This window comes from Nannospalax galili, unplaced genomic scaffold (assembly GCF_000622305.1).
Source record: "Nannospalax galili isolate Female #2095 unplaced genomic scaffold, S.galili_v1.0 scaffold447, whole genome shotgun sequence".
Classification (NCBI taxonomy): Eukaryota; Metazoa; Chordata; class Mammalia; order Rodentia; family Spalacidae; genus Nannospalax; species Nannospalax galili.
The window spans coordinates 336,665-360,991 of NW_008355650.1; the positions used below are offsets into that span (position 1 = coordinate 336,665).

The 24,327-nt window shown below is 45.6% G+C and overlaps 1 protein-coding gene and 1 long non-coding RNA gene across 4 annotated transcripts in view; one reads left to right on the plus strand and one right to left on the minus strand.

Annotated features, from left to right (window-relative positions):
- The window catches only part of Hlcs (holocarboxylase synthetase), a 213,156-nt gene extending 212,859 nt beyond the window's left edge, over positions 1-297 (minus strand). Inside the window, exon 1 of the mRNA XM_008853031.3 lies at positions 1-297. Coding sequence (XP_008851253.2) covers positions 1-192 — 192 coding nt within the window. The 5' untranslated portion in view covers positions 193-297.
- Positions 64-7,990, plus strand: LOC103750092. Of its 3 annotated transcripts, none has more exons than XR_607971.3 (3): positions 64-165; positions 3,244-3,470; positions 7,674-7,990. It is a non-coding gene; the product is annotated as an uncharacterized LOC103750092 (long non-coding RNA). The 3 variants fall into 3 exon arrangements; XR_003847042.1 differs by lacking the exon at positions 7,674-7,990 and adding an exon at positions 6,143-7,351; XR_607972.2 differs by lacking the exon at positions 64-165 and adding an exon at positions 409-898.
- The last annotated feature ends 16,337 nt before the right edge of the window (positions 7,991-24,327 follow it).

Sequence of the window (24,327 nt, forward strand, 5' to 3'; positions counted from 1 at the left end):
CTGGCTCTCGCCGACGCAGAAGACGCAGCCGCCACGGCTCAGACACACGCGCGCGCTCCGGGGCTGCGCGGACGCGCGGCAGAAGGTGAAGGAGCAGGAGGCGCGCCACCGCCGCACCGTGGAGCGCACCAGCGCGGCCGGCCGGCGCTCCCAGCGCGCCCACAGGTACAGGTAGCACAGGGTGATGAGCATGGCCGGCCGGGTCGCCCGCACCGCCTCCGCCCCGCCCCGGCCGGAAGCCGGGCTGCGAGGGGCGGGGGACCGGAGGGAGGAGCGCGCCGGGACCGGGAGGATGGAGGGCAGGGACGCAGCCGCCGATGCCGGCATCCGGAGGGTGACGTGGATAGCTGGCTACCCAATACAAAGGAGGGGGGGACACGGGACCCGACGACGACGACGACACGGAGGGAGGGAAAACGGGCTGCTCCCGGAGGGGAGGGAGGGGGAGACTGCAGGTGTGTGCCGGGGTTTCGGAGGCCAAGGCTGCACCACCGGCGCCCTGGGCACGAGCCATAAGCTGTGCTGGGGACGTAGGGCGACCAGAGGGTGGACCAGACCCCAGAGGACCAGGGGGAGGACTAGATACCATAGGCCTCTGGAAGGAGGGGGGAAGTGATTGAGGGAAAAAGGAGTCACTCCCCAGACGATGGAGTGTGATAAGTAGTTTGTAAGGTTGGAGGATGCCCAACGTGATGAAGTCACAATTTAGCCTCTCCTCCTTGAGGGTGAAAATGCAGAAGGCACTGGCTGAGCATGTATTTATAATGTAAGCCAGCAGTTGCTAACTGTCGACACACCAAGCATTAAGGAGCTAACAGCCTCTATCCAGTCCAACTGGGAAAATACGTAGGACATTTTATAAGATCATACTAAGCCTTCATGCCAAAAGGACTATTGGGTAAGTTGCATGAATTGTAGTAATTTTCTTTCTATTCTTTAAATAAGTGCAGGAGGGGCTGGAGAGATGGCTCAGTGGTTAAGAACACTGGTTGTTCTTGAAGACCTGGGTTCAAATCCCAGCACCCACATGGCAGCTAACAACTGTCCATAACTCCAGTTCCAGGGGATCGGACAGCCTCTTCTGTCCTCCGAGGCCATTGCACGACACGGGTGCACATACATACATGCAGGCAATATACGCATATACATAAAATAAAAATAAAATATTTAGGCTGGGCGGGATGGCACACACCTTTGATCCTAGGACTTGGGAGGCAGGCGGATGGATCTCTGTGAGTTCAAGGCCAGCCTGGTCTACATAGTGAGTTCCAGGACAGCTGGGGCTACAGGGAGACCCTGTCTCCAAAAGACATACATACATACATAAATAAATAAATAAAAATATTTAAGGGCAGGAGACAGATTTGCACGCACACACACCAAAAAAAGGCAAATAGGGTAGTCTCATGACAGATCACTAGTTTGTGAGCCTCCTTAAGCCCCATGGAAAAGTGGAACATGGATTTTGGTTTGCAGTGTTCCTGACTTTAGGGAAGCAGAATTATTTCTACACTGGCAGGCTTCTCCCATGGAGCTGCCCATCTGTAAAAGACAGTCTGGGGGCTGGAGAGATGGCTCAGCAGTTAAGAACACTGGTTATTTTTGCAGAAGACCTGAGTTCGAATCCCAGCACCCACATGGCAGCTAACAACTGTCCGTAACTCCAGTCCCAGGGGATCCACAGCCTCTTCTGATCTCTGAGGGCATTGTACAGCATGGGTGCACTTACCTACATGCAGGCAATACATGCACACACATAAAATAAAACAGAAAAAAAAAAAAAAAAGACACTCTGTAGCCAGGCATGACTTGCAAGGCAGAGGCCAGTGGCTCCCTTTGAGATTGAGGTCAGCCTGCTCTACACAGTTCCAGGCCAGCTGGGGCTACAGGGAGACCATGTCTCAAAAAATAAAAATAAATGACATTCTGTAAAAGACAGTGTCCACAAGGCTAGAGAGATGGCTCAGTGGTTAAGAACACTGACTGCTCTTGCAGAAGACCCAGGTTCAATTCCCAGCACCCACATGGCAGCTAACAACCATCCCTAACTCCAGTTCCAGGGAATCCAGTGCCCTTTTCTGACCTCCACAGGCATTGCACAACATGGGTGCAGGCAATACACTCAGACACATAAAATTTTTAAAAATAAAAAAATAAAATTTTTAAAAATAAAATTTTTTTTTGAAAAGACAGCATCCACAATACCCCTGAACATAACAGCTTCCAGTCGCTTGTTGTCCTGGACCTCTCTCCCGCACTGTAAGTGGGTCGCATAATGCAGTTGGTGCCAACAGGTTTACCACTCCCAAGTCTTGCCTAATCCAATGATAGATTTTTTTTTTAAGTTCACTGGCCATTTTTTCCACTTGCTTTAAACATCATAGAATGCCCACTTTCAGAACCCCAGACTTTGGGTCAGATGGTGAAGAAAAATCTTTCATTTTATATAGCAACAATAGGCTTAACAGGAGAATTCAAGAAGGAATGACTGTGCTCAGAACCAAGATGCACATCATGAGGGTACGCGGAGACAATAAAGGACGAACAGAACGTGGCCTGCACTTCCCTACAGGCAGCAGCTGGAAAGTGGGTCCCTGCAGGGCACCAACTAACACTGTTGTCTTAGTTGGATAGGAATGAGCTCATACCCTGAGGAGGGACTCATCACCATCAAATTAACCCTATTCTGCCAGCAAAGAAACAGCACATGAAAAGGGCTTAACCAAGTGAGGAACCCTAAATGCTTTACCAAACAAATAACCTTGCTGATCACTTTCTTGAAGTTTGCTGGATTATGGCCTAAGGACCACTCTCTTGACCTCACTAGAGATAGACAAGCCATCTCTTCCACCTGTATAATACCAGCATCTCTGATTGTTTCATGCTCTTACAGGCTTTGAAACCTCACATTTCCACAGATACCATCATCTGGTCCATAAGAGCTGCCCAGATTTGCCCTTAAATGTATCAAGGTGTCATCATCCTAGAATACACGATGAGAAAATTATATTTTTGCACCATTCCTATAGACACTTCCAGGTTATAAAGAATCAGGCCACCATGGTTCAACATGAACCCGTGAAGGGCTGGCATCCTTCCTGTCAGTGTGTCGATGAGCACCGATCTTTCAAACCTAAGGAAGGACCTGAGAGACAAAGACATAAGGGGAGAGAGGGAGAGTTACGCAGTCAGAGAAGCACTGTTTATGATGCCTGTCTAAAATGATCTCATTTCGTTTTTCAGATGGTAAAGGGTGGAGTTACCTTCATCATCCCCAGAAAGCAGAGGAAAGGAGGAGGGATTGAAGTAAAACATAGAGGAATCTCGTTTGTTCCGACCCCCCTCCCCGCAATCCCTCACTATATAGAGTGTGGTCTTCAACCAGCAACTCACCAGAAACACAGAATCTTGGTCCTTCCCAAACCCCAAAGCACATCTTTAATTTAACCAAATCACACCTCATTGTTTAGGTAAGTTAATGATTTTGTGTTGGGCAGCATTCATAGCCCTCCTTGACCCAGTGTGGCCCACAGGCTGTGGGTTATATATACCTGCTAGACTCATAACTGAGCATTTCTAAAGGGTCATGGAAAGCAAGACCACAATCTAGGCATTTCAAGGCTGTGCTGAATAAAATCAAGACTGCACAGAGGAAAGAAGAGCAGGCCAGCCTGCCGTGGAAGACGACCCCAGTAAGCCACCAAAATGGGTGGCTTTCATGGGAAGAGTCATGTGTCTTGCCCTTAGGAAAGTATGCCCCGGGGACAAGGCAAAGCAGTATTAATCAAAACAATGTTCCACTCAGGAAGCTATCCTAACCCCCATTAAATAGACACCAACTCCTCCCTAGGGGTGACCTTGAAGAGGATTCAGAACTCTGACCAAATGGCCAAAGCTGTAAAGGATACTTTGTTTTTGAAATTAAAAATCACAGTTCAGGGTCTAGAGAGACGGCTCAGTGGTTAAAAGTACTGGCTGCTCTTGCAGAGGACCTGGGTTCAATTCTCAGCACCCACATGGCCCCTAACAACTATCCATAACTCCAGTTCCAGGGGATCCGATGCTCTCTTTTGATTTCCACCAGCATCGCGTGACATGGGTGCACCTACCTACATGCAGGTAATACACTCAATACACAAAAATAATAAATAAAAATAAATTACAGTTCAGAAGCAAACTTTAAGTAACCAGGGGGCAGCGGTTGGAGAGATGGGTTAGCAGTTAAGAATGGTTACTGCTATGGGGGCCAGAGAGATGGCTCAGCAGTTAAGAGCACTAGCTGCTCTTAGAGAGGACCCAGGTTCAATTCCCAGCACCAACATGGCAGCTAATAACCATCCATAACTCCAGTTTCAGGGGATCCAACACCTTCTTCTGACCTCCACAGGCACTGCATGACATGACTGCACTTACACACATGCCAGCAGTATACTCAGACACTTAGTAAAAATAATAAAATTTTTTTTTTCAAAGAGCACTTTCTGCTCTTCCAGAGGACCCAGTTTTGATTCCCAGCACCCACATGGCAGCTAACAAGCTTCTGTAACTCCAGTTCCAGGGAATCTGATGCCCTCTTCTGGCCTCTGCAGACTTTGCATGCACATGGTACACTTACATACATGCAGGCAAAACACTCATACAAATAAAAATAAACTCTTTGAAAATAAATAAAAAGAAGTGACTGTAGGGCTAGCAAGATGACTCAGCAGGCAGAAGCACTGGCCATAAATCCTGACAATCTGAGTTTGAGTCTCAGAAGCAGATAAAGGTACATCATACACAATAATAATGGTAAACAGATCCATTTTTACCTGCCAAAGTACATCGCCTCTGTCTTAGAAATAAAAGAATATCTTCCCCCATCATATGATAAGAAAGTAATTTAATTACATTAACCAAAATAAAGAATTAAGAGGCTAATTGCCCCAAAGTACATGAGGCTAAGTATAGGAAATACTCACTTGAACCCTATCTTTTAGGGGAAAACAAGTGTCTTGCCTTACCATGGCATCCTTATGCCCACATCCTGGGAACTGTGCTATTTTTCTCATTAAAAAGAACGAGATCCTTGGAGAAATGTCTGCTGTAGCTGTCAGGAGACACAAGGCAGGAACAGGGAAACGTCAAAGAAAAATCAGGCCAATCAGACGATAGAGGACACAGCCAAAATGCCCCTCTGAGCCTAATTAGGATGATTTGAAAATCAAGTTTATGAAGGGCCTTGTGGCCATGATGGTTTCCAAGAAAATTCTCTGTATTCTAAAAGAAGGATAAAGTATATTATTGTTAAGCCTTGTGACTTGGTAATGTCCCTAGTATTGATCCTTTTATTGAATATTGGTACCTCTTTTGAGGGTAGTTTCTAACACAGTGAGGAACCAATACAAAGACTTTATAAAACCGGGCATGCCTCTGGTCCCAGCACTCAAGAGACAGAGACCTCACTCAGAGATCAAGGCCAGTCTGGTCTGTATAGGGAGTTCAGACCAGCTGGGGCTACAGGGAGACCCTGTCTCAAAACAAACAACAATAACAAAGAACCAAGGGGACTGGAAAGATGGCTCCATGGTTAAGAGTACTAGCTGCTCTTACAGAGGACCTGGGTTTAGTGCCAGCACCCACATGGCAGCTAACAACTACCCAGAACGCCACGAGATCCAGTGCCTTCTTCTGGCCTCCAAGGGCACTTCACAACACAGGTACACTTTACATACATGCAGGCAATACCTTCATACATATAAATATTTTTAAAGATGCCAAGAACACTAATTATAAAGGTTAAGATTTGATATATTAAAATTAAGAGATACTTTTAAAAAGACAAGCTCTAAGCAAAATGGACTATGTTTAATCAAAGTAGCCAATAAAGGGCTGATATCTGGAGTAAGTGAAGAACTGTAATCAATAAGAGAAAGTGGGGGGCAGGAAGAGGCTCGAGATGCACTAGGCTGACCAGCACCTCCAAAACAGATGTCTGATAAACTTGATGTGCAGTCTCAAAAGCACTGCAAATTAAAACCCCGATGAGAACTGGTGCAAACTCACCCAGCTGGCACAGATCCCTTCTAAAACCCTGAAGTTTCAGCTTCTGCCCCCACTGCAGAAGCCACTGTCTGTTTTTGTCTCTTCTGACTTTCCACAGCCTCTGGCTTTCCTGACCATGATTTCACCAGTCAGCAGAAACCACTAGGTGCTCAGACAAAGGGGATTTAACAGAGAACTGGTTGAAGCTTGACGTCGTTACAGTGTGTCAACTAAGAACACAGAGCAGACAGTCACCCCTCTGCCATCACAGGGTAGGGGAGTCTCCATATCTCTGGGGCCTAGATTGTCTGGTGGAAGCCAGAGCCCACCAATCTCTGCTAGAAAACAGAACAGAGAGGACCCTCTGCTTAGGGAGACGGAGGTAAAATACCCTATTCCTGTGGCCTAATGTCCCTGTGGCTTTGGCTCCTGGAAGCCAAATGCAGAGGCTTTGGGAACCAGAGGAGAGAGACCTGGGTGAGTCTAAAACAGGCCAGTGGCCAGGCCCTGCGATTTCTAAAACTCTCCTAATACCTGTCAAACTTCAGGGTCCTGTTTCTAGGCTAATGTTCACAGGTGAATTGTGTACATCCAGATTCATACATTGAAATCCTAAGCCCCAGAATTTCATGTGGCACTGTATGTAGAGGTAGAATCTTTGAAGAGGTAGGTAAAATGAGATCACAGGAGTGGGCTCCAGCCCAAGGAGGATCGGCGCCCTTCATAGGACACAGACGTGCACAGAGGGACGGCCATGTGAGGACACACAAGATGTTCCCAACATCAGGGAGAACAGTCTCTGATGACACAGCCAACCCTGCCCACACCTCCATCTTGGACTTGCAGACTGTGAGGAAATGATTCCTGTTGTCTCAGTGACCCAGCATGCAGTGCAGACCTAGCGGTTGGACACATCGCCCCACCAGGCTTGAGTGCGTCTTTGCTCCAGCTCTGGCCCAGTATTCATTTCTTCCCTGAGAATCCTGCCCGTCCTCTGGTGTCAGCCACCCCCTCACAGGGAGGCTTTCTTCTTGCAGGCCCCAGTGCCAGGTCCTTCCCTTCCGCACACATCTCCTTGCCAACTTTTCCTGCCTCCACCTCTTAGATGTTTCTACAGCACTTTCATGAAACCCTCCTTCCACCCCACCACCACACATTTCATCTTTTAGGTCCAGTTTCCCAATCTGATCTCCTAGGAACTAGCAAGACAGCCATTTTAAAAGTTCCCTTCACCACGTCCTACCGCTGTGTCATGTGACTCTAAAAGCGCAACTCTAAGGCCAGGCTTGGTGGCGCACGCCTTTGGTTCCAGCACTTGGGTGGCAGAGGCAGGCAGATCTCTGTGAGTTCGAGGCCAGCCTAGTCTACATAGTGAGTTACAGGACAGCTGGGGCTACAAGGAGACCCTGTCTCAAAAAAGAAAAAAAAAAAATGCAGCTCTAATCAAGCTGTCCACAGGGCGTCCAGGTCTTGCCTGGCACTCAAGATCTCATATGCACTACATAGCCTGGTCTTCCCTTCATACCATTCATTCAAAATTCCACATTCACTCCATACCAACCACGCACCAGACGCTGTACCAATTGCTGTGCACACTCAAACCTCTCAATAAGCGTGTGCTGTGGTTTGGATGTTATTTGTCCCCCAAGGGTTCCCGTGGTGGAGGCTGGGTCTTCAGTGCAGCAGTGGGAGGTGACGCTGGAACCTTTAAGAGATGGGACCTAGTGGCAACCATATCCAGTGTTTTTACAGTGTGACAGGTATGGTCATCTTCAAACGGGGCAATCAAGATACCAAAAAAGGTGGGGGCGGGGGGAGAAAATCCCATAATGTTTTAAGAAAGTTTATGATTTTTGTGTTGGGCTGCATTCATAGCTATTCTGGGGTGCTCCTGGCCACAGGTTGGACGTAGCTGGCTGGAGGAAGGTTGGTAGGTCTCAGAGGATTGCTACCCTCAGAAAGGATTAATGTAATTCTCACCAGCTAGTCTACATAGTGAGTTACAGGACAGCTGGGGCTACAAGGAGACCCTGTCTCAAAAAAGAAAAAAAAAAAATGCAGCTCTAATCAAGCTGTCCACAGGGCGTCCAGGTCTTGCCTGGCACTCAAGATCTCATATGCACTACATAGCCTGGTCTTCCCTTCATACCATTCATTCAAAATTCCACATTCACTCCATACCAACCACGCACCAGACGCTGTACCAATTGCTGTGCACACTCAAACCTCTCAATAAGCGTGTGCTGTGGTTTGGATGTTATTTGTCCCCCAAGGGTTCCCGTGGTGGAGGCTGGGTCTTCAGTGCAGCAGTGGGAGGTGACGCTGGAACCTTTAAGAGATGGGACCTAGTGGCAACCATATCCAGTGTTTTTACAGTGTGACAGGTATGGTCATCTTCAAACGGGGCAATCAAGATACCAAAAAAGGTGGGGGCGGGGGGAGAAAATCCCATAATGTTTTAAGAAAGTTTATGATTTTTGTGTTGGGCTGCATTCATAGCTATTCTGGGGTGCTCCTGGCCACAGGTTGGACGTAGCTGGCTGGAGGAAGGTTGGTAGGTCTCAGAGGATTGCTACCCTCAGAAAGGATTAATGTAATTCTCACCAGACCCAAGTCAGTTCTCACAAGAGTGCAGTGTTACAAAGCAAGGCTAAAACATGCACCTGCCTGCTTCTGCACACAACTCTCCCTTTCTGTTTCCCAGGGCATCCTTGGCAGAAGCCAAACAGATGGGGCCACCCAGTCTTGGACTTCAGCCTCCAAAAATGTGAGCTAAATAAACTTTCCTTAGACATTACCCAGTCTCCAGTATTTTGTGATAACAGTGGAAAACAGAGCCAGGCATAGTGACTCATGCCTATGGTTCCCACCTGTGTGGTAGGTAGATGTAAGAGGATTAGAGGTTCAAGACCAGCCTGAGCAGTATAGGGAGACCTCTCAATAAAATAACAGAAAACAGACTGAAGTACTCTACGAAATGGTTACTACATCCCCTTCTTTTGGAGGAAGAAACTAGATTTTAAAACACTTGCGGGACTTGCCCAGGGTCCAGAAAAACTAGATGGGGAAACTAAGGTTTGAATCTGTGGCGTTCTAGTTCGCTGGATAAGCTAGTCAACTGAAGGCAGGGACGTGTTGAGCACAACAGGACACAGAAGTGAGAATCAAGAGCCAAGAAGCGGGCTGGTGAGGTGGCTCCGAGGGCAAAAGCTCTTGCCAAACATGCCTGAGGATCTGAGGTCAAACCCTAGCACATACGGAGGGGTGGAAAGAGAAAATTGATTCCCATAAGTTGTTCTCTGACCTCATCATGAGCACCACTGGCCAGTGGGCTCTCCCTCTCTCCCTCCCATCCTCTCTCTTCATCTCCCTGTCATCTCTCTCTCTCAATAATTAATAATATAATAATAATAAAATAAGCTGGGCCTGGAGAGATGGCTCAGTGGTTAAGAACACTGAATGCTCTTGCAGAAGACCCGGGTTTGAATCCCAGCACCCAATGGCACTTAACAACTGTCCATAACTCCAGTTTCAGGGGATCAGACACCCTCTTCTGACCTCTGTGGGCATTGCATGACATGGGTGCACTTACCTACATGCAGGCAATACATGCATACACATTAAATAAAAATAAATAAAATTAAAAATATATATATATATCCAAGAGGCAACAGGGCAGAAAGTTCAGGGTATGCCACTACAAGCCCTGAGGACAGCCTTTTGTATCCAAGTCAGACAGAGGAGTTTGGACTGTCCCTAACTTGGGCACACCCAAAAGCTGTAGATGGGCATTATCAAGATCACCTGGGAAGACACCTTGCTTTGAAAAATGCAGAATCACAGGGCTGCAGAAGTGGCTCAGTGGTTAAGAGCACTGGCTGCTCTTGCAGAGGACCTGGGTTCAATTCCCAGCCCCCATATGGTGGCTGACAACCATCCGTAACTCTAGTTCCAGGAGATCAGATGCCCTCTTCTGACCTCCACAGGCATTGCATGACACAGGTACACACGTACATGCAAGCAATATATACTCATACACATAAAATAAAAATAATACATAAGATATTATAGAAAATGCAGAATCACGCTACAAGGGGGAAGTGGCCTGTACTTTCTGTGCAGCAGCTGAATGGCCATAACTCATTACCTCTTTGAGGAACTTCAAGAAGAGGAAAACTCAAGGATAAAAATTAAGAGCTCAAGCAGCGGGATGTGATGGCTCATGCCTGTAATCAGAAGGCTGAAGCAGGAGGATCATTTTAACTTTGAAGCTATACTTGGCTGCACAATGAATTTCAGGATAGCCTGGGCTACAGTGAACTCCTGTCTCAGAAAAAAATTGTTTTAATTTATTGAAAGTTCAATACCAGGTATAGCCGTAATGGTCTATTATCCAGCACTCAAGAGGTAGAGGTAGAAAGATCAGGAATTGGAGGCCAGCCAAGACTGCAAAGTGAGTTCCAGGCCAGCCTGAAAACAGTAACAAACTCTCAAAAAAAAAAAATAGGGCTGGAAAGGTTATTCAGCAGTTAAGAGCACTTGCTGTTCTTACAGAGAACCCAGGTTCAGTTCCCAGTACCCACATGGCAGCTAACAACCATCTGTAACCCAGTTCCAGGGAATCTACAACCTTTTCCTGGCCTTGACAGGCACTGTGTGCAACATTGTAGGCAAAACACACATTTAAAATAAAAATAAAATATCTTTAATCTAAATAAGGCTGGCAAGGTGGCTCAGGGGGTAAAGGTGCTTGCTGAGGAAATCTGGTAACCAATGTTCAATCCCCGGAACCCATGTAAAGGTGGAAAGAGAACCAACTCCATAAAGTTATCCTCTGACTGCCACATAGCACATGGGATACAAGCCCACACATACATCATGCACACAAATACACAATAATAATACATTTTAAAATAAAATAAAGGTTTGAAATGCAATGTGAGATCCTGGATTGGACCCTAGATCAGAAATAAAGGACACCAGTGGAAACTGAAATCCAAAACCTTCAGTTTAGTTTGTATGTCACACTAACAGTAAAGAGTATTGATAAGTCCATGATTGTGTAAGATGTCAACTTCGGTGGAAGCTGGGTGAAGAGTAGGGACTCTCAGTACTATTTTTGCAGCTCTTTCGTAAGTTACATGATTTCAGCATAAAAATTAGAATGTGCTGCCGGGGGGCAGAGGCAAGCAGATTTCTGTGAGATTGAGGCCAGCCTGGTCTACATAGCTAGTTCCAGGCCAACTAGGGCTACAGGGAGACCCTGTCTCAAAAAAAAAAAAAAAAATGGAGAGTGACGTTCTATTTAATTTCATTAGTACCTTTTCCCTGTGGTCATAAGCAAATGACTCCATCTCACTGAGCCACAGATTCTCAACTATTAAAAAGACTAACATGATGACTACAGGCTGATGAATACCTGTACTTCCTGTGTTTGGAGGCTGAGGTGAGAGGCTCACTGGAGCTCAGGACTTTGAGGCCAGCCTGGGCAACACAGAAAGACACTTACCTTGGTCCAGCAAGATGGTTTAAGGAGTAAAGCGCTTGCTGTGCAGGCCTGATGACCTGAGCTCAATCCCTGAAGCCATGTGACTGTAGAAAGAGAGAACATTCTACAGGGCTGTCCTCTGAACTCCACATGAGCTGCCATGGGACACTAACGCCCACACACAATAATAAATAATTTTTAAAGAAATATTGCTTCAGGGGCTGGGAAGATGGTTCAGTGGTTGAGAGCACTGGCTGTTCTTGTAGAGGACTCTAGTTTCAATCCCAGGGCCTACATGGTGGGCTAACAACTGTCTGTAACTCCAGTTCCAGGGGATCTGCTGCCTCCTGACCTCCTCGGGAATTGCACAACATGGGTGCACTTACATACATGTAGGTAATACACTCATAGAATAAAAATGATGAAATATTTTTAAAAAGAAATATTCCCTCAAAAAAAGAGACTCCCTACCTCAATTTTTTTATGTGCATTTATGTATTCCCTGCATGCAGGTAAGTGCATCTGTGCCGTGCAATGCCCATGGAGGTCAAAAGAGAGAGGCCATTGGATCTCCTGGGACTGGAGTCACAGTTGTCAGCTGCCATGTAGGTGCTGGGATTCGAACCTGGGTCTTCTGCAAGAACAACCAGTGTTTTTTAACCGCTGAGCCATCTCTCCAGCCCCCCACCTCAAATTTAAAAAAAAAAAAAAAAAAAGGAGGGACACAAAGTAGATAGTCTCCAACTACCTTCATCCTCTGAAACTCAGAACCCAGTCAGGCTACAGCATGATTTAACTGACTGGAATGTGATTTGCAGTGACCTCTTCTCCGTCTTCACATCCCTGGTATTAAGCACCATGCTTACACTACACACAGTAGGTGCGCAACAAAAATTTCTGGAACTAAACTGGCACAGACTTACATTTGTTCAGTGAGAAGAGAACTGCTCTTTTCTACAAAATTGGCCACTAGAGTGCAGAAGTGTTCACAAATTTTCCACACTGCAAACAACTTCCTCTCCATCCAGCAGAGAGGAGTGGTCCTTTACACCAGGGTCTGTAAGAGTCAGCTCCTGGATGCAGGATGGAGTCCCCATCTAGGCGATCAGAGGAGACCATAGCTTCCAGATGAGTCCCCAGTGCAGCCTCCTCCCACTAGGGGAACAACTGGGGTTTTCAATGACCTGGTATTTCCATAGAGGAAGCCACCCCTGAACCTCCAGCCAGGGTTTCAGGGAAGGTGTGTGCCCCACCTTTACATCTATTACCTTGCAGGTCAGCTTGTGATTTTTTTAAAAACTATTATTGTGTGTGTGTGTGATTTTATGGCAAGTACTCCACCACTGAGCTACATCCCCAGCCTGGCAACTTTTTTAAAAAGAGATTTTTAACGCAAGCACCACTTTGAGTGCAATCCCGTAGGAGATGTCTTCTAATGAATAACACCAGGACTATAGCAACTTAGTAACCTGAGAACCACAGGGCTACGCTGTGCCTGCCTCTCTAAACAGTAAGTCCCTGAGCAAGGAGAAGCCAGGTTGCCCAAGGGGCCAAGAGCATGATGCAGCTGAATCGGAACTGGCTTTCCGCAGCCGGTTTCCTAAAAGATTGGAGCCCTGGGAAGCTTCCAGCCCCCGTCAAGCAAAGCCAGAAGGGCCGCACAGTGAAGAAACTATTCCAGTCTATAAATAACTCCCCCTCGGAATAAACAGAAAAATCAAAGCCAGGACACCCGAGCCACGCTGGGCAATCTGTCCAGCTCTTGGGGAACCCACTAAACCGGAGTGTACCCCCAGCAGGAGCCACCACCAGCCACCTTGACACCATGCAGTCCCTCTGCACATACCTGTAGGGTCCGGGCAGCCACTGACTCTCACCACGTTCTCCTGGCACACACGCTGCCCACAGCCCCAGGAGCCTGCAGCAGACTGTGAAATGCACCAGTGGGGGGCGGTGCATCTCACCAACCACAACGCAGGTGACAGCCTCGTGAGCTGGAACAGTGGGAACAGGCCAGGTCGGTGCAGCCTCTGGCCCCACCCCGGCCGGGCTCAGGCTGTGCTTGGGCCACCTCTGGCCGCACTGGCAGAGACTTCAGCACCTTCAAGGTTGTAGTACAGACGCTAACCCAGCCTGGACAGCCCCACAGAGGCAGATCCCTACCTGTCCCTTAGGGCAGCTGGCCTCAGACGTCAAAAATGTCACCTCCCAGTGGAAGGCTGGGTAGGGCCAGCTACTGCAGTACCCTGCCCGCCCTGTGATAGATGGTGTGTACACCTGTGCTGCCTTCCTCACGTCTCCAGGCCTTTGGGGTGGAGGCCAGGGTGGTATTCCCAGCATACAATGAATCTGGTAGAAAATTTTCTTTAGTGAGAGAGAGAAAAAAAAACAGCACTAGCCAGTTTGGGCCGTTCTTGAAAGAACCCTCGTCCTCTTCAGTTGAGTGAACGAGGTCTGTATTTCTTAACCTATTTTTTCCGCCTCTCTCCCCACCCTAAGGTGGGGGGGTGAATCTGACAATTGAACACTGAATCCTTTAGTTTCAGCTCAGCAGTTTCAAGCAAGAAGCCTCCCCTTTGTTTCCAGTCTCAATTGTGTGTGTGTGTGTGTGTGTGTGTGTATGTGTATTACTGGGCATTGAAAGTCTTAGGCACACACAGCAAACATTCTACCACTGAACTACACCCCCAGCATGCTTTCCTTTTTTATTTTGAGACAAGGGATTTCTAAGTTGACTAGACTGGCCTTGAAATTTTGATGCTCCTTCCTCAGCTTCCTGAGTAGCTAGAGTTGTATATAGGCCTGGGCAAACAGACCTCTGGTCTGGCAGGAGAATTCTTTACTGTGTGTTGTGACACCCAAGGTTAATCTGAATACTGGCTCAGAAGGAGGAAAGAAATGGGACCAGGAAGCACACTGAGCTCCAAGGAAACATTTATGGACGGTGTACGTGATGACATGCGGACCTCACGCTCCAGGAAAATCTCAGTGAGACTCCCTGTCCCTGCTGGGGTTCCTGGTAAAGCTGAAATTCAGGAGTGACCAGAGTCAGTGTCCTCAAAGACATGATTCTTGATGGCTACAAATGCCCCGTCTCTGAGTGTGCTGTGATTTGTTCAACCTGCTTCAGCACTTGCACATCTTCCAGTACTGGCTCACAAAGTACAGAAGAGAACAGTCCTATGTGATACTTTTCACCCATGTTTCTGGTAACTGCTTAGGACAGAGCCCTATAAATATGAGTACTGGGTCAAGGGGTACGAAACCTGATAAGATATCAGATATTGAGGCTGGAGAGGTAGCTCAGAGGTTAATGACACTGGCTGCTCTTGCAGAAGACCCAAGTACGAATCCCAGCACCCACGTGGTGGCTAACCACCAGTTATCGAGTTCTAAGGACCCAACACCCTCTTCTGATTTCTGTGGGCATTACATGACATGGGTGCACCTACATACAGGCAGGCAGTACACTCATATATATAAAATAAAAATAGAATGTTTTTAAAGATATCAGATATAAGGTCTAGTGCTGTACAATTTTATCTTCTAAATACAAGACTAATGGCTTATTTTACTACACCCTTGGTCAATATCAAGTGCATATATTCAATATTTTAATACTTTTTAATTAATAATAATAAACTATCTCTTGCTTTTGTTTTCCATTTCTGAAGTTCAAACCAAATATGGTCCCAAATCCTGGAGTATCGTTTTAAAGGGTTAAGGAGGCAAATAACTGTCCGTAACTCCAGTTCCAGGGGATCTGATATCCTCTTCAGTTCTCCACAGGCACTGCATGACATGGGTGCAATTACACACATGCTGGCAATATACTCATACACAAAAGGACAAATAAAAATTTAAAGGTTAAGGATTAGGGCTAGAGAAATAGCTCAGCAGTTAAGAGCACTGCCTGCTCTTACAGAAGACCTGGGTTCAGTTCGCAGCGCCCACATGGCGGGCAACAACCATTCATAACTTCAGTTCCAGGGGATCCGACACCTTCTCTGCCCTCCATGGGTTTTGTACACACATGCAGGCAATACACTCATACACATAAAATAAAAATAATAAATAAAATATTGAAATTTTTAAAAAAATACATTGTATGACGTTCTCAAAGACTTGTTTTAATATCAATTTTATATTAAATATATATATATATATTGCCTTTTATTGAGACGGGATTTCCCTGCAGCTCCAGCTGGCCTGGAACTCACTATGTAGACCAAACTGACCTTGAACTCACAGAGATTTGCCTGCCTCTGCTTCCTGCATGTTGAGATTAAAGACGTGCCACCACACCCAGCTTAAAATATATCTTTACATCTTACAGTATTTTAATCTAATGTGTGTGTGTGTGTGTCTTTTTGAGACAGGGTCTCCCTGTAGCCCCAGCTGTCCTGGGAATCACTATGTAGACCAGGCTGGCCTTGAACTCACAGAGATCCATCTGCCTCTGCCTCCCGAGTGCTGGGATTAAAGGTGTGCACCACCACACCCAGCCTAATATATTTTTTTAAAAAACTCTGTGGCCTCTTTAGCTCTCTATGGCCATTCTGTAACACACACACACACACACACACACACACACACACACACCACACACACACACACACACACACACACACAAACACACGCAAACTTTGTGAAATGTAGTGGTTACATATATGATCTGAGAGTTAATAGTAGCACTTGGGAGGCAGAGGCAGGCAGATCTTTTTGAGTTCAAGGCCAGTCTGGTCTACATAGTGAGTTCCAGGACAGCTGGGGCTACAGGGAGACCCTGTCTCAAAAAGACGAAAAAAAAAAAAAAAAAGATTAGAATAAAATAACCTGTGATTGCCAGTGGCCTTGCTATCAAGGGAAACTGGGATTATCTGGTAAATTGCAGCCAATAAAACCGACATGGCTTGTGAATTTACTATTATTCAAGAAATTCTGACATCGTGGAAAGACACAAATGTGTATATGCTTGTGACAGGGCCCATTCACAGCAGAGAGAATGCTAACCTGTTTCCCAAAGGAATCACATCAACCCACATTCCCATTACCAGTAATTTTTATTTGTTTTCAACTCTGTATTTTTAGGGAAAATATTTTTTTCTTTCAGATGTTAGATTTCTGCTGATTTTCACAATTGCTGTGGTGAGTGATAAGGTTTCTGCACACAAAGCCTCACATTGTGCCTCTTGGGAAAATCTCCTAGAGGCATTGAGCCAGCTAGCTACAAACATGTTATTGTCCAAACTCTATATTTAGGTCAAAGCAGGCCAAGGATAACGGTAGGGGCATTTCTAACTAACCTGCAAACTCTGATGTAAGTTGGAGGGAGGGTCTTCCCAGTAATTGAGATTCCTTTACACAAAGCAAGCACCTGCTTCCAGAGTGCAAAGCCACTTGCAGTTCAACAACCATCCATGTCCATCAGCCACTCTCATTACAGACCGTGAAAACATTTACATCTCTTTATTTGGTATTCGTCATCCAGACATTTATCCTAGAAATGGTAGCAAAGAAATTCTATTTGTAAAGATGTTCATAGAGCCATTATAACAGTGACAATCTGGGACAATAGGATGATGGTTCAGCGGGTGAAGGGGCTTGCCGTGCAACAGGCTCCACAAAGGTATCTTCCATCCTTCATACATGCACCATGTATGGAATGCATGTCCACACATACACCTATGCATGCACACACACAAAAATAATTTTTCAAAGAGTGATTTTTCTAAGTTGGAAATATTTGTTCGACATAGGGAATGTACTGAGTGAAAGCTGGTACATCCACTCAGGTACAATAAATAGCACAGACTTTTTCCTTTCCAGAATCATTTGCGATTAAGCTGTGGAAATTATGACCCTTCATCCCTAAGCACTCCAGGGTGTTTCATAAGAACATTTCTCTTACCTAATCATGCCATAATCAAATTCAGAAGATTTATAATGCCCCGGTTCTAACATCTAGCATTCAGCTCAAAGTATTCATACTTTGCCAAGTATTAAGTATTTTCCCAAGAGCATCAAATTGCATCTGCTGTAGTTTGAATGTGTCCCCCTGAAGTTCATGTTACTAAACCTCATGAGTGGACACAGTTCTCAGGGGAGTTTGGGTAGTTCTCTCGAAGGTGGCTTTCCCATGCAGTGAGCTTTCTCTGCCATATTATTTTTAAATATTTATGATTTTTATTTTATGTGTATGAATGTATTGCCTGCATGTGTGTAAGTGCATCCATGTTATGCAATGCCCTCAGAGGTCAAAAGAGAGTGTTGGATCCCCTAAAACTAGAGTTGCAGATGGTTGTTAGCCACCATATTGGTGCTGGGAACTGAACTCAGGTCTTCTGCAAGAGCAGCCAGTGCTCTTAACCTCTGAGCCATCTCTCTAGCCCTTTCACCACCATGTTGTGACACATCACAAAGGCCTTCAGCAGACTACTAGGCCCTTGGACTGCCCAGCCTCCCAGATGAAGTACATTTTTCTCTTTTAAAATTGTATGTGCATGACTGTTTGATGTATGCACATGTGTGGAGGGTATTCATGTTTATTCATGTCCATGTGAAGGACAGGACAGAGGCTGACGCTGGGTGCCTTCCTCTGTTGCTTTCCCCTTATCTTTGGGGACAGGGTCTCTCCTGGACCTGGAGCTCACTGACTGGCTAGACTGGGTGGAAGCCAGCCCGAGGGATCCCTTATATCTGTGTCTCAGAACTGGGGGATTACAAGAGCTAGCTTTTTACATGGGTGCTGGGGATTTGAACTCGGGCCTCATGCTTGCAAAGCAAGCACGTTGCTCACTGAACCATCTCCCTGGAACCTAAATAAACTTTTCTTCAGAAACTCCCTAGTCAATGGTACTCTGTTTTAGCAGCAGACACCAAAGACAACATCCTTTTAGCATTATTATTCCTTTTTACAATTTTATTTTTCAATTATGTGTATATGTGGGGGGGATGTGCATGTGAGCACAGGGTATGTGCATGTGAGCTCAAGGTATGTGCAAATGAGCGCAGGGTATGTGCATGGGAGCACAGGTGCCCACAGATACCAGAGGTGCCAGCTCCCTCAGGAGTTGGAGTTATAGATAGTTGTGAGCCACCTGATATGGTTGCTGGGAATTGAACTCAGGTCCTCTGGAACATGCACTTAACCACTGAGCCATCTCTCCAGCCCACTATTATTATTCCAAATTCAAGAGCACACATGTCATTTGGTTGTCAGTTCTCTATCCCCCTCATCTGGGACAGTTCCTTGACCTTTCAGGATCTTGACTTTTAAACAAATTTTTATTTACTTACTTATTTTTACTTTATGTGTCTCAGTGTTTTCCTGCATGTATGTAAGTGCACTCATGTCATACAGTACCCATGGAGGCCAGAGGATGGCGTTGGATCCCTGGAACTGAGTTTATAAACAGTTGTTAGCCACCATGTGGGAATGGAACCCCGGTCCTCTGCAAGAGCAGCCAGTGCTTTAACCACTGGACTATGTCTCTAGCCCAACCTTGACATTGTTTAGGTTAGTCCTGTAATTTGGTAGCTGTTGCTCCAACTTCAGTTAGTCTGACATTTCCTTATGACCCACTTCAGGTTATCAGACCTTAATGGTCATGCTGACTTTGATCACATTATCTAGATGTTATTTAAAAGTTGGGAGTGGTAGCTCATGTCTTTAATCCCAGCACTCAGAAAGCAGAGGCAGGTGAATCTCTGTGAGTTCAAGGTCAGCCTAGTCTACATAGTGAGTTCCAGGCCAGCTGGGACTACAGAGAGACCCTGTCTCAAAAAGTCCAAAAAAAGAGGGTATTTAATAAACTTCTCCTCTATGAAGTTCCTTTTTAATCTTTGTAAATAATAAATCATCTGTACATCTAGGGGTTTGGGTGTGTTATCTATTCCTGTCTGAATCCATGACTCTCACTTGCTCCTCCAGAAAATGCTTGTTTGATCTACTGTAGGTTAGAAGCGTCCCTCCGACCTTGTTCATTTGTTTGTAAATTCATTTGCTTTTTACAATCACCCATGAGTGATGAACTCTTTTCTTATCTTTTCATATTTTAATGCATATGTGTGCTGTGGTGTGCATGTGTCTATGTTTGTATATGTGGGCACATATGGGGGAGGGGTGCACATGCATGTGGAGGCCCAAGATTGATGTTGGGAATCATCTAGATCACTCTCACCTTATTCATTGAGGCAGAGCCTTTCAATTAAACCCAGAGCCCACCCATAGGGCTTGTCTCAGATTGCTCTGGAGTCCCTTGTCTCTGTCTTCTGAGGCTGTTATTACAGGCAGGCCACTACCTCCACCTGGCATTTAAATAGACTCTGGGGATCTGAATTCTGGTCCTTATACTGACATGGCCAGTGCTCTAAGCACTGATGTACCTTCCCCAGCCCAGACTCTTACATTCAATGTGATTATTCATTATTTCCACCATTCATGTTATGTTCAGAGTGCTCCAGGGCTGACAACCAGAAGCTCCATGCCCTTCTAAAGTTCCTCCATCGTTCTTTGAGCATCTGTGTTTTGGGCACAAGTCACTCCTGGTTCATCTATCATTCTCCCTGATGGAAGCATTTCTTCAAAGACCTCTGGTTCCTTTTCATGGAAAATGGTATTTAGAAACCAAGATGTAGGCATAAGGTGTGGCCTTTGCTATGGGTGGCCCTCTTTCTTTCTTTCTTTTTTCCAGGCAGGGTCTCACTACGTATCCCTGGCTGGCCTGGCACAGGCTATGTAGACCAGGCTGGCCTCTAACTCAGAGATCTGCCTGCCTCCTGAGTACTGGTATCAAAGGCATGTGCCACCATACCTGTCAGAAAGAGCTTCTTAGAACAAATTCAAATGAGAGGCCTTTCATTCCAATCCACACATTACCCCTTTTCTTGTAATGAGAATCCTGGCTTCCAACAATATCATCCAATTTAATGATCTGCTTAAACCCGTAACATGAAAACAGTCCTTACAGAGTAGTTATGCCAGATCACTAACAACTGACAGCATCACGTTGTAGTTTTTGTTTGTTTGTTTGTTTGTTTTTTGGTCTTTTTGAGACAGGGTCTCCCTGTAGCCCCAGCTGTCCTGGAACTCACTATGTAAACCAGGCTGGCCTTGAACTCACAGAGATCCGCCTGCCTCTGCCTCTCCCTCCTGAGTGCTGGGATTAAAGGCGTGTGCCACCATGCCCGGCGCCTTTGTAGTTTTTAAATTTTTTTGACTTAATTTTTATTTTATGTGTATTTTTTGCCTTCATGTATGTAACTGCACCACAGGCATGCAATACCTACAGAGACCAGACAAGGGTGATGTGAGACAAGGTTCTCACATGGAACTGGAGTTACAGATGGTTGTTACCCACCATGTGGTGGAACTGAGCCCAGGTCCTCTGCAAGAGCAGCCAGTGCTCTTAACCACTGAGCCATCTCTCCAGCCCCACCTTTGTAGTGGCTCATTTATATATAGAAGGTTATAAACTGAAGTTCCCAGAAAAGACCACATCTGTGTTGAAGATTCTGCAGACTGATTAGAACCTCATGACTGTGGCAAGTTGGAAGGGTGCAGTTCATGATCAAAATTACCCTGGGCTGTGTGTGGCTGCCTTCTCTGGCACTTGCTACTATTCTATTTGCTTTCTGTTGTGATAAACACCATGACCCAAAGCAACTTGGGGAGGAAGGGGTTTATTTTGTCTTACAGGTCACAGTCCATTATTGAGGGCCATTATTCAGGACCGGCGCCTGAAGCAGAAGTCCTGGAGAAACGCTGCTCTCTGGCTGGCTCAGCTGCTTTTCTTGCACAGTTCAGACCTACCTGCCCAGGGATGTCATGCTCACGCTTGGCTGGGCCCTCCCACATCAATGAACAGTTAAGAAAATGCCTCACAGACATGGCCACAGGCCAACCTGACCTGGGAAATTCTTCAGCTGAGATTCCCTCTTCCCAGGTGACTCTAGGTTTATGTCAAGTTAACAGCCAAAGCTAACCATGACAATCACACACCTCTGCTTCAGACTAACATCCTCTATCAGGTAAAACCTTTGTGATGTATTAAGTTAGCAGACCTCTAGCTTCCAGAAACCCAAAAGCTAATAATACCATCAGATAACATCTGAAACCTGGAACAGACATTTCCTCACTTTGCTGTAACCTGCCTGCCGATGTCTCTGTCCAAATGCATTTTGTAAATGTGTTGATGTGTGATTTTTGTTCTGTGAGTATAAAACTGCAGGTAACTGCTTCCACAGCAGAACACGGCATTCAGGGAAACCTGAGTCCATGTTTCCAGGTCTCTCATTTGGCTTAGAAGAAGCTCTCTCTTACTCCCTTTGGAGTAGGAACTGTCTTTTATATCAACAGTCTTGGCAACCACAAAGGAACCCCACGGATGATCCACCCCAGATCAGCACCAGGTGCAGGCAAAGGCCTGCTGCAGCCCCCTGGCATTTATGTTGCCTCCTATGGTAGATGTTGGTGAGTGCTTCCTGGAGCCCAGACCTCCTTTGACACGGTTGATGGTCCTTTGGTTTTACGCCACGCTGACTACTCTATTGGATAGTCTCTTACTGTTCCAGAGCCTCTGTAACAGCATTTGTCAACCCTTTGCTGGCATTCGGCCTTTTCCTGTCCTCTGATCTCTGTGTCCTTGCTTTCCTGTCCCCTCCTGCCCGTTGCAGATTTGCTGCTTTTATTGAGTTTTAAAAATTCTGTGAGTGCTTGACCATAAAGACACTGAAGATAAGGGGAAGGTTTCCTCCACATCTATGTACGCCACCCTGAACATTTGCTATATATATTCTATTATACCCAATAAATGGGCTGCTCAGCATCTGAGATACTTTCCGTTCTATCACCAGGTAATTCCCTGGTACACTGCAACTCTCTGAATCCTGCCACTTTACCTCCCTTACCAGGTGAACTAGAAGAGGGTAAACATATCTGTACTCACACCTGATATGCCCCTTCCCCTACAAGAGTCCAATGGGAACCATCCATTGAAAAATAGAATTAGCCGGTTGTGGTGTCACATGCCTTTGATCCCAGCACTCATGAGGCAGAGGCAAGCAGATTTCTGTGAGTTCAAGGCCAGCTTGGTCTACATATGGAGTTACAAACCATCCAGTGATACATAGTAAGACCATGTCTCAAAGAAAAAAAATCTGAATTTTAGATCATTTTTCATTGTTTGAATATTTCTATACCCGGTGTTTTTTTGTTAATACTAATAAACAGTGTATTTTATTCTTTAAATAAATAGGAGTATAAAAAAGTAAGAAAATGCAGATTTGATTTTTTGATGATGGTTCTTATTTACGAGCAGGGCTATTTTCAGGCAGGATAAGCGGTTACTTCTACTTTTTTGGTTTCTTTCTGTTTTGGGGTGTTTGGGGGTTTGTTTTGTTGCTAGTTTTGTTTGTTTGTTTTTGAGACACTGTCTCAGTTCTCACCCAGGCTGGCCTCCAACTCACTGTGTAGCCAAGGCTGGCTCTGAACTCCTGATCCTCTGCCTCTGTCTCCCAAGTGATGGGATTATAGGTGTGCTCATTTTTCTGGGACTAAATCTGCTCAAGCATCTGAATTTATAGCCTTAACTAGAGCCTATAAGTTAGCAAGAACCAGCTAGTATTTTCATGGCTAGCCACCCTGCTTTAGGAACAGTGCCTGGTTGTGGCGTGTTGCAGACACAAAGAGAATTTCTAACTTCCCCAGGCCAACCTGTTCAAATACTCAACAAATCTCAAAACTGCTAAATGCTATATATTTGTCTAAATAATTAGCTATTTTAAAAAAATTGGCCAGGCATGGTGGTGCACAGCTTTAATCCCAGCACTCAGGAGGCAGAGGCAAGCAGATCTCTATGAGACCAGGGCCAGCCTGGACTATATAGTGAGTTCCAGGCCAGCTGGGGCTACAGGAATGCCCTATCTCAACAAACAAAAAAACAAAAAAGCAAACAAATTTCCAGGACATTAAAAAACAAATACTGAAGAGCCAGATGGCTATAGGTTGGCTGATAAAGGAGTCAAGAGGTCTATACTACTGGGAACTCTTCACCCTGGAAGACTCTGCCCTGTGTGCTACATGATTCTACCTTCTCCAGACTCAGGAGACGGCTCCACAACCAAAACAAGTGTCTTAGGCTCAGGAAGACTGAAAGCTTTAGCAATTCTGCCCATTGATTTTGATAGTGTTATTTTCTCTTTCAATTAATCCACAGGCTTGAGCATGGTAGAAACAATGAAAATTCTGTCCAATAGGTCAAACTTTGCAAATAACACTTGTCCAGTAAAAAGTTCTGTGGTCACTATACCAGTCAGTAGGGATGCCTCAAGTCGGAATAATTCTAACCAAATATGTCCTACTGCTAAGGCAGTTGCTTTCCAACAAGGGAAAGGGTCACAGAGCTCCACCCTTAACCCAATATAATTTGGCTATAGAAAAATTTCAGATTTTAGAATGGCAGAGACCTATTTAAATTTTCCTTCCTTTCTTTCATTAAAAACAATGTTTGAGCCAAGTGTGGTGATGCACATCTTTAATTCCAGCACTCAGGAGCTGGGGCAGGCAGATCTCTATGAGATCAAGGCCAGCTTGGTCTACATAGCAAGCTCCAGGCCAGCTGGGACTACAGGGAGACTCTGTCTCTTAAAAAAAAACCCAAAAAACTCAGTTTCCATATGGTCATGTACCTCCTCCCTGGCTCTTACAATCCTTCTGTCCCCCCTCTTCCAAGGTAGTCCCTGAGCTTTGAGTGGAAGAAGTTTAATAAAGGGATCCTGGCCAAGAACCAGCATTCAGCACTCGTGATCTCTCT